The sequence below is a fragment of the Cebus imitator genome, unplaced genomic scaffold (assembly GCF_001604975.1).
Source record: "Cebus imitator isolate Cc_AM_T3 unplaced genomic scaffold, Cebus_imitator-1.0 Scaffold613, whole genome shotgun sequence".
NCBI classification, from domain to species: domain Eukaryota; kingdom Metazoa; phylum Chordata; class Mammalia; order Primates; family Cebidae; genus Cebus; species Cebus imitator.
The window spans coordinates 42,282-56,226 of NW_016107928.1; the positions used below are offsets into that span (position 1 = coordinate 42,282).

At 36.9% G+C, this 13,945-nt stretch overlaps 1 protein-coding gene across 1 annotated transcript in view; it reads left to right on the forward strand.

Moving 5' to 3' along the window:
- LOC108294955 (peripheral plasma membrane protein CASK-like) overlaps positions 1-13,945 on the forward strand; it is an 87,693-nt gene that overhangs the window by 41,185 nt on the left and 32,563 nt on the right. The window contains exons 9-13 of the mRNA XM_037734405.1: positions 1,549-1,634; positions 3,035-3,103; positions 5,765-5,833; positions 7,231-7,266; positions 9,091-9,287. Coding sequence (XP_037590333.1) covers positions 1,549-1,634; positions 3,035-3,103; positions 5,765-5,833; positions 7,231-7,266; positions 9,091-9,287 — 457 coding nt within the window. The remainder of the gene's footprint in view (positions 1-1,548; positions 1,635-3,034; positions 3,104-5,764; positions 5,834-7,230; positions 7,267-9,090; positions 9,288-13,945) is intronic.

Sequence of the window (13,945 nt, forward strand, 5' to 3'; positions counted from 1 at the left end):
CTTTCTGCACATGGCTAGCCAGTTTTCCCAACACCATTTATTAAACAGGGACTCCTTTCCCCATTGCTTGTTTTTGTGAGGTTTATCAAAGATTGGATGGTTGTACATATGTGGTGTTGCCTCCCAGGCCTCTGTTCTGTTCCATTGGTCTGTATCTCTGTTTTGGTACCAGTACCACACTGTTTTGATTACTGTAGCCTTGTAGTATAGTTTGAAGTTCAGTAGTGTGATGCCTCCCGCTTTGTTCTTTTTGCTTAGAATTGACTTGGCTATGTGGGCCCTCTTTTGGTAATTTTTGTATTTATAGTAGAGATAGAGTTTTACCATATTGGCCAGGCTGATCTCAAACTCCTAACCTCGTGATCCACCCACCTCACCCTCCCAAAGTGCTGGGATTACAGGTGTGAGCCAACATGCCCAGCCCAGCCTTCTTTTCTAATATGTGCATTTAAGACTAAACTCTCCTTCTAAGTACTGTCTTAACGTATCCCACCAGTTTTGGTATGAAGCATTTTTATAACTCAATTCTAAGTTTTTTTACATTTCATTATGATATTTTTACTGACCCATAAGTTATTTAGAATTGTTTGTTACGTTTTACACTTAACAGGATTTTCTGTGTATCTTTTTGTAATGTACTTTTAACTTAATTGCATTGTGGTCAGAGAATGTGATATGTATGACACCATCTCTTTGAGGTTTGTTGATACTTGCTTTATGGCATAGCACTTTAATCATTTTTATAAATGGCCCACAGGTACTTAAGATGAATGTTATTCTTTAATTGTTACATGCAGAGTTCTCTTTTTGTAATGAAGCCAGGTCAGTATGTAAATTTATGCACAATTTATAAATCAGGAAGCAAAATTGTAAATAACACTCTAAGCATTGGTTCTTGGTCATTTCTTTCTAGCTGAAGTATTAAAAGATGCTGAAATGCCTACCAAAAGATTTAATTATGTTTAATAGAAGTTTGCTGTTATATCACAACTCTTGGAAAATTAACAACCTTTATATCATATCTGGTAGATAACAATACCAGCAGACCACTGACATGGTGCTTGGTATGTGCCAAGAACAATTCTAAGCCTTCTGCATATATTAAATGTGTTTAGTCCTTAAAACAATCCTATGAGATGGGTAATGTTTTCATCTCCATCTTACAAATGTGAAAACTGAGGTATGGAGAGTTTCAGTAACTTATCCAAGATCTTAAAGCTAGTAAGCAAGGAAGCTGGAATTTGAACCCAGGTAGTCTGGATCCAGAAGCCACACTTTTAAACTACTATGCATACCACCTCTCTCAGAAAAATAAATGGATTTCTGCAGGCATCCATCAAAACTGTGCCTTCCACAAGTAGATATATCTGTTTTGATGAGTTTACTATATGAGTTAAATAATTCTGTTGCAACCAGACTTGTTCCTGTCTCTAAGATATTGGCCCTCAATATTCAACTTAGTTTTTAAAAATTACATTGCTGCCTCTGGATTTTGTTACTATAAAAGCATGTATCATTTCATGTTTATAATGCTATGTAATTTCTTAGGTACACTTCATGTTGGTGATGAAATTCGAGAAATCAATGGCATCAGTGTGGCTAACCAAACAGTGGAACAGCTGCAAAAAATGCTTGTAAGTAAATGAAAGTTTTCCTTTTCCAAAATTGACTTTTACTTTGTTAGCTTGTTTTTAAATATACAAATGAGGAATATTCTTTTTTAATCAGATAATTTCTGGTACCATATTTATATGAACTTGAACTTATATAACATTCATAAAACTGACAGCTAGAACGATGTTGACGTACAATAAAGTTTGCAAACATTTTCCTGTCTTTAGCAGTGCAGGTTTCAATGCTCTCCTTTTATCCTTTGTCTCCTGTTTCTTCCTAAGCAGATGTTTAAAGAAAACCTTTTCACAGTGTTTATACATGTGAACTAGTTTCTCACTGACCTCAACTTTCCTGACATGAGCAATGTCAGAAACCTCTTTTGTGTTGAGCTGAGTCATAGCCAGCTGTTGTGGATTTCTCTACAGCATAGAAGGGAGGAAAGTCACAGTAGACCAGGCCATTTTTGACCATACATATTCAAACTCTGTATTCAAATTAGGCTTTGGTTTTTAAAAAAAAAAAAAAAAAGGCAAAATGACAGCCCTTGTCCATTGTCATAGCAAGCAGAGGTGTTTTGGGCCTCTGGTCCCTTTTCCCATTGCAGGGTAGTAGCCCCCAGGTTATGAATATCTATTAAGTATGAAATAAGCTTCACAGATTCACCACAATTTTTTTAAACCCAAAATTAATAAGTAAAAAGTGGCTGGGCATGGTGGCTCACGCTTATAATCCTAGCACTTTGGGAAGCCAAGGTAGGCTAATCACCTGAGGTCAGGAATTCGAGACCAGTCTGGCCAACATGGTGAAACCTCATCTCTACCAAAAATATAAAAATTAGCTGGGTGTGGTGGCACTTGCCTGTAATCCCAGCTACCTAGGAGGCTGAGGCAGGAGAATCACCAGAACCTGGAAGGTGGTGGTTGCAGTGAGCGGAGATGGCACCACTGCACTCCAACCTGGACAGCAGCGCAAGACTCCATCTTAAAAATAAATAAATAAATAAAAATTCTAGAAAAATTTTTAAAAAAGCAAGTTTTATGGGATACACCATCATAATGTGGCATACTCAATATAATTTTCATGTAATTACCTAGCCTGTTGTCTAATTCAATGTATATTCACTTTTGAAAGGCATGTCACTTAGAAAGTTTTGTATTCACGTCTATAAAAAGGTAACCATTGAAGATCTGTGAGACTATTGCTGTATGAGCCAGGCAATCGGCCTTGACTTTGCTGGGCTTTTCCCAGGAACTTCCTCTACTGTGAATGCTAGCAGTCCCTGCTTCATGACTAGGTTTCGTTTTCCTGCTATGTGCTCTCAGATGGTTTATACTAATTGTCCCCACATGTTTTGAGTAGCTGCTTACTTGGTTTTATGTACTTATTTATTTGTAAGAAAGCTTTTTTTTTTCCCCACCAGAGGGAAATGCGGGGGAGTATTACCTTCAAGATTGTGCCAAGTTACCGCACTCAGTCTTCGTCCTGTGAGGTAATGACTCTAACAAACCATTCCCCATCTCCTCTCAGTTCTTAACTAACTGTCTGCTGATGGCTGAATGTTTTTGCTTTCTGGGAAATTGTTTCTGCCTGTGCTGTTAGATCACTGCACACCAATTTTACAACAAAGATAACGGAACAGAGTAGGTCCCATCCACCTACTCAGCCCTGCTTCCATGTGGATCCCCTCAGCACTTGAACTTTTTGCAGGCTGAAATCTGAGCAAAATGTAGAGAAGTTTCAAATAATGATATAAGACTTAATAAGGAAAAAACGGAGTCTGTGAGGGAAAAAACTAAAGGCTATAATTGCAATAATATTTCCAGGAAGTTCATTCACTTCCCTTGTTAAGAAATCACATAGATAGTTCTTCTTTCCAAGAATCTGAGAAGCGATAGATTTCTGTTGAGATAGAGTTGTTCGTATAATTGTGACAGGTCTCTAGATGGAAGTTAAGTCTGCATTGAATTGATAATTGACTTCACTAGAGAGAAACAGGATTTTGCAACCCTTTGTAAAATTGTTTAAATTTAGAATGGTATGTAATTTGTAAACAAGTGAGTTTTCTAGAGTAATGTAGCCCCAAAGTTTCTTTCTTAAAATAGGTTTATCCTATAGAAATTATAGTTCTTCCAACCTATATTATTCAGTTCCATGTTGGTTATTAAATAAGATTCAAAAATCTAATTCTTTTTATATTGGATCTATAAATGGGCATAAATGTTATCATCCTTTGGTCATTGCACGTTCAGCTCAAGTGTTATTTATTGAAGCTTGTTCTTTCATGTGCATCTTCTAAGAATGTGTGCATCAATATGAAGCACACATTTCCTAAAGTTAATTTTTAAGACCAACAGGTAACTTATTGGATTTGTACTTAGGAGAATCTGAGAGAGAAGTTGTAATACTTCTAGTCTCTAGTGATGGTATAAATTTCATAAGAAAAATAAGAGGCTTCATATTTTTTTAAAACCTATTCAAGATACATATTAAAATGTGTAGTTTTGTCAAGCATATTTTTGGTGAGCCACAACTGAGGTGTCTGTTATAATGGGTCTTGAGCTCCTCTTGGTGGCTTTTTATGGAACTTCAATTAATAGTATATTTCAAAAGGAAATACAGAATTGTTTCAGTTCCAGGATTTGTTACCTAGAACACAAATGTTGCTGAGAAACAAAGAATGTCACACTTAACATTTTATGTAAATAATTTTAATATTCTAGAATTACGGATGTCCTCATACCATTTCTCATCTGTTGAAGAAATTTAGTAAATACAGTTGATTTTTGTCTTTTTGGCTAACTAGAAGGTACTGTTAGTTATTAGTATAACACAAGTTTTTCTCTTGTTTTTTAAGTGGTTGAAGTAGTTTGGGGTGGAACCAGTATCATGCATGTAAATTCTCTGTTCTTGAGTAAGAAGAATCCCTCTTACCTTCTTTGCCTTTGAGTAGTAGAAAAAATAATACTTGTCTTCTAGCTCCACCTCCACCCTTTTTGGCCCTCCTGTTCCCCGGCAGAATTCAAGCTTGTGGTTGGATTCTTCCCAGCTAGGGCAACACTTGAAAAACAAACAAACAAACAAAGAAGGCTCTCCAACCACCTGCAACTGCGTCTCCGAGGCCCTTGGTTAAAGAGTAGACCCCTGTCCCTCACCTTGGCCCTACTGACTTGAGTCTCTGTGGGTGGCACCTGGAGATCAGTCTTGCTCACTAACATATGAGAATGCTCTTCTAAGGGATCTCATTACCTTTAAGGATGACAGGTTCTAGAAATGCTCTTAAATCATCTAGGGAAAAAAAACAAATGTCTTTTAAAGAGACATGTACATTTCTAAGGCTTAAAAGAACTCTACAAAAGCAAAAATTAAAAAGTACTTATTTCCTTCCTCTCCTTGTTCTTATCATTAAAGTTGATTTGGACAGTAAGGGAATGGAGCCAGGAAAATATTTTGAGTGTGTAGAATAGTAGAGAGAAAGCAAGCGATGGAGGAGCCTGGATATAGAAAGAGTGGCTGTGGCTCCCAGGATCTTCGCTGGAAGTGTAATGTTGTTTTAGGCTTGAGATTATTGTTTTAATCAATCTGCTAAAATGGTCTTAAAAAAAGATTTCTTCTCTGATGTGTATCTCTTTTACCCTTACTAGTAATAATATTTATTCTGTAATAGAAAGATTCTGAGGTGATTATAACATGTGAAATCTTAGGTTTGTTTCTCTTCAGATTGAGTCAGTAATTCTTGGCAGCGAGGTACTAAAAATTATTAAACATTTTTCAAATTTTTAATAAAAATTAGACAGTTGGGATCTTCAGCACAATAAGTTTATAGTAATATTTGTCATCTTATACTTGACAGGGTTTTAATATCAAGTCACTCTTCTGGGTCTCATTAAAAGAAAGAAAAGGTTATAGAATGTTAGAGATAGGAAAGAATTGATTAATGAATGACATGGTCATCACTTACAATATGTGAATCTTCGAACTGCAAAATTTTTTTCATACTTCTGTGAAATCATGCAAGCAAGTCAGTATGGCACCTATACAGCTCAAACCTCAAAGGAAATGGTTGTCAGACTGTGGTTGTAACTGTTGATGTAAATATCTCTGTGTTTCTGTGCTAGTGTTCTGTGTTAATGAACCTTGTGTCTTATTTCAGAGAGATTCCCCCTCCACTTCCAGACAGTCCCCAGCTAATGGTCATAGCAGCACTAACAATTCTGTTTCGGTAAGAACTTTAGCTCCACACAACAAAGTGTGACAATTTTGTTGGTGCTCACCTGCCATGAGTGTTCTAGTTACATGTGTTCAGTGGAAATAGTGTCTTCTGCTGATATACAAGGCTGCTACAGCTACAATGCACTTTACTCCTGGAAAATCTTTTTCAACACTTCCTTCTCATTAAAAAGCCCCTCCAATAGTTAAATTTGAAGAAATGTAGTTCAAGACTGCTTTGGTCATTCTAAAAATATTTCTATGCCACCCCACTCATATGTATGACTTTCCTCAAACCTATGCAAAGGATGTAAATGGAAATTTGTTTAAACTTCTAAATATTTTTTATTTTGAAAAAGATAAATGTAAGAATTTTTTAGAGTAGGCATTTGGGTATTCTTGGGCTTTGTAGTTTTCTACTCTGAGTGATATCAGCAATATGTTATAGTTTCCGCTATCTAAGTTTATGAATTGGTGTGCCCTCTGTTATTGTGGTACGTGCACATATTTTTGTGAATTATAAGCCTTGCCTGGATATGAAAAGCAAAAAGAACTGGCTTCAAACTGCACTTAAGCCACGCTGTTATCACATCTTTAACACAAAGTACTTTATATTTTACTTGAACATGGAGTTTTAAATTTTTTCAGAACTATCCATTTTGGAATATAGAAAGAATTATTTTTCACTTATTTAAACAAATGGAAGCACTTAACAGGTGCAGGTTGGCAATATTTTGGTTGCTAATACTGCTGTTTATCACCTAGCTAAAATTATTAAGATTTCTAATAATGCAGCAGTATTCTTCTATCTTGACTTTTAATTTGCCCTTTGAGAATATATCAACTTTTTTATCAGGTAAAATTGTAAATAATTTAGAGATCATCTCAAATGGAATGATATTCTAAGTATATCAGTAAGAGAAATTATGAAAGAAAATTGTCTATGACTTTATTTTCGACTTTAAAATAGGCTACCAAAGGAATTCATTCATAAGAGTTAACATTTAATACTTTTAAGATGGTAAAAAGCCATATAGCCATTGAATTTTTCAAAATCTAAATGGTTGCAGTGACTAAGTTGAAAAGGGCAACAGCTCCTTTTATTTTGGGGGTTTTTTTAATAGGCTGTTTAACTTGCAGTGGCTTTTGTGTTGAAGATGCTGAGTTATTTCTTAAGAACACATTTTCTCTCTGCTTAAACTTACCTGCTTTCTTCAGCTTGCTGCTAAATGGCCTGGGTTTGATTTTTTTGATAACTCAACATTTCTGAGAAATGGATTAATGTATATTATCTCTTTACAACTTAAATCTACCTCATTTTTTAACCATATTGTAACAGAACACACAAATTACTTTGTACTCTTGAAAAGTAAATGAAAATTTTTCTCCTGGGTTGGCTTTATTCTACAGGACTTGCCATCAACTACCCAACCAAAAGGACGACAGGTGAATAGATATCCTCTATAGAAACTTCTCTAAACTAAGCTGCTAATAGCCAATCCTTTATTAACCCTTTCCATCCCATAATGTTTGCATTTTGGACCATAACATTTGAGCATTGAGAGCTTGTACCATTTCATTTTAACACGTTACACATGACTAATTCTTTATAAAGAATTTTTCCTCACATCTTTGTAGCTGTGATGGTTATTGTAATTTCAACCTGATAATTTTATATTAATGGTTAAGAATTCAGCCTTCAGGGGGCCTATGGGCCTGCCTCTGCATGCAAAAGAATTTCAAAGGTTATAAAATTCTAAGAATTCTAAGAATAACTAAAAAGTACCTGCTGATGAACATTTTTAAGCACAAATTTTCTGAAGTTGAAAGCTTTTTCTTAAATTTGTATTTGCATGTGTGTTTCTAAAAGCCATTTGCAATGAAAAATAAGAAAAGAAAATAAATTATCTTGGCTTTACATCCTGATATACCTGTGCTAGTTCAAACATGAAAAGTTGCCGGGTGCGGTGGCTCACGCCTGTGATCCTAGCACTTTGGGAGGCTGAGGTGGGTGGATCACCTGAGGTCGGGAGTTCAAGACCAGCCTGACCAACATGGTGAAACCCCGTCTTTAAAAAAAAAAAAAAAGAAAGAAAGAAAGAAAAAGAAAAGTTAAGTGCTGCCTAACACTGGCAAGGAACTTTCAAATTGCCAGCACTTTAAAGGTATAGATTTTAAGTGTAAATGCAGAGACTTGTTAATTTTATAAGCTGGATTGCTGAAAATACACAAAAAATAACCACACAGTGGTTCCAAAACCTTCAGGTTGGTTTTACAGTGACTTAAACATTAATATTCAATTTTAATTTCAAGAGATAGAATTTTTATGGGATTTTTATCTGGAAATATGGTATTAAAAATAATCAGATTTAGTATTAAGATATGTATAAATTAGTACCTGATAGAATTCACCCATAATTTTGTCTTAAGACTGTATAACTGATGGAACATTGGATATGAAGTACCTTATTTTAAAGCATTTAAAAATCAAATAATTCATAAAATGCTACCATATAATAAACCCTTGAATGCTAATCTATTTCCTAAGTAAATTCACATATCATAAAACTCAGAGCCTTGAACTATGCATATCTTGAAGCTCCGTGCTGATTTCAAGCGTTACACTGGGGAAGCTAGGGTTCAAATTCATTTTTATTCTCTCAGAAGAGTAAAATACAAACCTAAAACCTAAATTTAAAAGAAAAAAAGCTATTTTTTTTACTTTTTAAAAAAATTGTTTGAGTTACACTTATCAGCAGTGTGTAGACACACTGACACACTGCCGGTTGTCATATTTTACAGCAAGATACCAACCCAGAGTTCTTGCTAGTGTTATATCGTGTGCTGCTTTAGGGTTAAACCCTATACTGACTGCCAGTATTGGGCTTAAAGGCTGCCACACAGTCATGACAACTTATTCATAATGCCAGCATCACCAATACAGGTTTTAAAAAGGACGGGCATACTTTTCTATAATTATAGGCCTATTCTGTTATAGTAAAAGCTTAAGTCTTTATTTTTATTAAGCAGATATTTCAAGTGTTTCTTCCAAATAAAAACAGCAAAATTTTGAAGCTATACCACATCAAAGATTACTAGTACATTGTTTCTAGTGGGAGGAGTTTTTTGTGTCGTATTTCCATGCATCGCGTTTGCTTTCACCATCTGATGTCCTGTTTGTATTGTAAGTGTTAGTGTGTGATTGACATTAGAGCTAACTTTTCTTTCACACCACTATGGCATCCTTTCTTACAAACTCCTGTTTTATAGATCTATGTAAGAGCTCAATTTGAATATGATCCAGCCAAGGATGACCTCATCCCCTGCAAAGAAGCTGGCATTCGATTCAGAGTTGGTGACATCATCCAGATTATTAGTAAGGATGATCATAATTGGTGGCAGGGTAAACTGGAAAACTCCAAAAACGGAACTGCAGGTCTCATTCCTTCTCCTGAACTTCAGGAATGGTATGTTTTTCTGTGTGTTTTGCTTTGTTTGATAATAAAAACAAAGCCCTGACCACCCATTTTCCAATTTTATATTATTTTAGAGTGTAAAACCTGTTTGATTTACTCCTTCCTTTATGAGCCAAACAAAATTTAAATTAGTTATCCAAGAATTCCTTATCTTCAGTATCTGGTGAGATCCTAGTTACAGAGTCAGGACTTCATTTTATACACAAAGAAAGGAAGGCCTGGAAAAAGGTTGGGTGACCAGCCCTGAGCCAAGTCATGGTCTCACAGCACAGCCCTCCACTCACTCCTATATGCTGTTGCAATACTTTTAGAATGGCATTGAAAAAAAAACATACCTTCTCCTTGCCCTTCTACATGCTTTCATGCCCATCCCACCCCACCACCAGCAAAAAACGGAGGTGCTGTGCTTCAGGCTTCAGAGCCACTCAGGATATTTGAAGATAAAATGTGTTTCACTGTTAGAAGAAAAGGGTAGTCAGAAGCTTTGTTCTTTACCTTGCCAGTCCTTTAAAAATACCTTTTCTGCTAGAAAGTTTAAGCCCTAAAAGCAAGCTAAAGTTAGGGGTTTTAGGCACGGTTTTTAACTGAGAGAAGAGGAGTCACAGATCACTATATATTTTTATAAAATCTATTTCTGCTTATTGTTACAGTTTCCTTAGTTGAACTGTCTTTTGGAAAATATTGAGAGTTTTACCTTTGTTGGTACTTGGGCAATAGACCAGATTATTGCTAGCATAAAAGAGATAATGTCTGAGTTTCGTTTCATGTGGCAAAAAAATAACAGTCATTAAGCATTCTTCCAGTTCCACCTAAAATACGTGAACCCAGACCAAAGACATTGAGTCCATAGAAACTTCTACCTGCCTTTATCCATTTTCTTCACTAGTTAAGAGATTTCTCAGTTAATCTCTTTTGCTTGATTGCCTCTTTCAGCTATCTCATGTTTCCCCAAAAAATAGTATTAAATTTAGAATACTGGAGCTGATGAGGACTTCAGATGCCATCATTTTATGCATAAGGAAATATGGGCCCAAATGGAGAAGTAGCAGCCTTCCATCTGTCATTGTCTTTCAGTCTGATCTTCAAGAAACAATTTAAGCATAAGCAGGAGGAAAACAATCTCTTAAGTTGCTGTGATGATGATGCCATTATATTCTTACTGATGTTTACATTTTACAAAACGTCTTCTTTAATGTTACCATATATTATGGGCATTTACTGAAAATAATTGTGTAGATTCCAGATCTCTTCTGCCTAGTCAGATCATGTATATAAATGTTTCACCAATCTCTAGAACTCTGAGTCCTTTGGAGGATCCCTGAGAGATGGCAGTGCAAAAAGCAGATTTGCTTCCTATTTCCTGTAATGGTGGACGAGATTATTTGGATAAATCCTCCTGATGAAAAAAAAAGAAAAGTGCTGTAGAAAATATGTTTTTTAAAATGACCTTGAAAGCACTGAATAGCTGAAAAGGTGTCGGGCCAGGTACGGTGGCTCACACCTGTAATCCTAGCACTTTGGAACGCTGAGGCAGGTGGATCATTTGAGGTCAGGAGTTCTAAACCAGCAACCAATTATTTTTGTTTTGTTTTGTTTTTTTGAGACAGAGTCTCACCCTATCCCGCAGGCTGGAATGCAATGGCGCCATCTCAGCTCATTGTAACCTCTGCCTCCTGAGTATCTGGGATTACAGGCGCCCACTACCATGGCTAGCTAATTTTTGTATTTTTAGTAGAAACAGGGTTTCACCATGTTGGCCAGACTGGTCTGGAACTCCTGACCTGGTGATCCACCCACCTCAACCTCCCAAAGTGCTGGGATTACAAGTATGAGCCACCACGCCCAGCCTCAGTGACCAATTTTTATATGAAAGCCTTTAATCAGAATGATAAATGGAATATCAGAGTTACCAAATGGCCCATTTTGCAAACAGGGCATTTGTCATCGCTGAACACTTCTGTGTCAGAGAACCATGACTAAGATCTAAGGCCGTACAAGTTAGGGAATCTGTTAGAAGACCCTCCTCATTGTTAGGCGTGCAAAAGGCAATCCCGCCAAGCTAAAAGGAAGCAAATAAGCATACCTTTATTTCCCTTCAACACCAGGGGACTATAGAGAAAGCTGCCTTGTCACCGAACAAAGTAAAGGATGAGGAAATTGGGAACAAACTTCCCCCGAAAGAATTGTGGCCACCAGTCCACCTTGAATGGATTTGCACCCAGGTATACATAGCCTGGGGCAGCCAGGGGAGCTGAAGCCATGTACTTGATTTGAAGTTTCCCCTTTCTTTACTAATAGTTTCAGATATATGGTATAAACGAAAAGAAAGTCTGAAGGCAAACACTTTTATCCTAACCCCCACTAACTTCATCCTATCCCCTAGACATAAACTTTTTCCAGGGCAGTAGCCAGCAAGTCAAAATTATCAGGCACAGAAGGAAACAACTAAGACCCAAAAGAAATGACCAATAGCAGAAACAAACCCAAACCTACTGCATATATTGGAATTAAGAGACAAAGATTTTAAAATTAAGCTTACCAGGTTGATTGGTTTGTTTTTGAGACAAGATCTTATGCTGTCACCCAGGCTGGAGTGCAGTGGCATGATCACGGCTCACTACAGCCTTGACCTCCTGGGCCCAAGCAATCCTCCCACCTAAGCCTTCCCAGTAGCTGGGACAACAGACACATACCACCACACCCAGCTAATCTTTTTCTTTTTCTTTTGTAGAGACGAGGTCTCACTATGTTGCCCAGGCTGGTCTCCCACTCCTGGACCCAAGTGATCCTTCCACCTTAGATTCCCAAAGTGCTACAATTACAAGCGTGCATTATGACACCTAGCCCAGATTTTTCAAAATCAATAATAAGCTTGTAAAATATCTTTAGAGAGCAGAAATAAATTTTAATGACAGCAGATTTGAAAAAGAATCAAAGGAACATCTGGGGGGAAACACAGTAACAAAATTAAAATCTCAGTGGTCACACACCTATTAGAATGGCTAAAATTTTTTTGAAGTTTCATCAATAAGTAAACAGATCAATAAATTATGACAGATCCATATACTGGAATGCCACTCCTCAATAAAAAGGATCTAACTATTGATATATGCAGTAATATGAAACACAAGTTCATTATGCTGAGTGAAAGAAGCCAGGCAAAAAAGGGAACATGCTATATGAGTCCATTTACATAAACTTCTGGAAAATGCAAACTAATCTATAATGACAGTTGCCTAGGGATGGAGGTAGAGGGAGGAAGGAATTACAGAGGGGCACGAGGAAATTCTGTGGGTAATGAATGTGTTTTTCTTTTTTTGGAGACAGAGTCTTGTTCTGTCGCCCAGGCTGGAGTGCAGTGGCACTATCTCAGCTCACTGCAACCTCCCCCTCCTGGGTTCAAGTGATCCTCCTGCCTCAGCCTCCTAAGAAGCTGGGATTACAGGTGCCCGCCACCACACCTGGCTAATTTTTTGTATTTTTAGTAGAAACAGGGTTTTACCACGTTGGCCAGGCTGGTCTTAAACTCCTGACCTCAAGTGATCCGCCCACCTTGGCCTCCCAAAGTGTTGGGATTACAGGTGTGAGCCACCACACGTGGCCATGAATATGTTTTTCTTGATTGTAGTGATAGTTTCATTGGATATATACAGATATCAAAACTGATGAAGTTGTATACTTTGAATATGTTCAGTATATTTGCCAAAAAAGTGAACTTTTAAAGTTGCAAAATATATAGAGGGAGAAAGGGATTCTAAATAGGATAAGAAAGAGGCCCACTGGGCAGTGTGTACCCCAAGACCTGAGTAGGACTTTGGGGGTATAGGAAGCTATTCCTGGCAAAAAAGAAAGATCAATTTTCCTTTGCTTGGAAACGGAATTGGTCTCTAGGATGTCAGTGGGCATGCAATACTAACAAGAAAGATTTTAAACAAGTATATCAGCCAGACTCCCTCCAAGCTTTGTTCAAATGTATTGCTACCAAGTCACATTCTTCACATTTTGTAGATGATAATCTGTTTTTTTGAACCCAAATGCCTTACTCTAGTCACATCAATCTAGTCCTTTGATATATTTTAGGTTCCTGACTCTGTCATCCCTCCCTTTGTCTTGCTACAAGATCCTGATCTAAGCCATCAATAAATTGTTAAGCATGTGTTTGAAATTTCCTTCCAGGTTGACCTTAACCTTAACACGGTTTCTGTGCACTTAATGTTTATTTCCCGAGTGTCTGGTAAAAATCTGTTTCATTCCTCTGTCATCACAGCACATTAGACTATGCCACAAACTTTTCCTGGGAACATGTTATATGTTTTACGCTTAAAAACATTTATTATAAGATACTCTCTACATTGTAACATAAGCTTCACAAGGTCACAATTTTGACTCTTACCTGTCAAAAAATTTCTCAATTCTGTTTGTTTCCAAAGATCCTATGCCTTTTAGTTCTGACTAACAGCACATGTTGACTTGCACCAGAAGAATCCCCAAAGCAAGCCTTCATCAGCCTCCTCTGTATGCCACATAGGGAATATATGGAGATGGACTTTGATACTGTTACTAAGAGTTCGCAGTATTTTCCAATAAATGTCTTTCCCCCAACCAAAAATAAATACACAAAAACTTCAGTGAGTAAGAAACATAGAAGG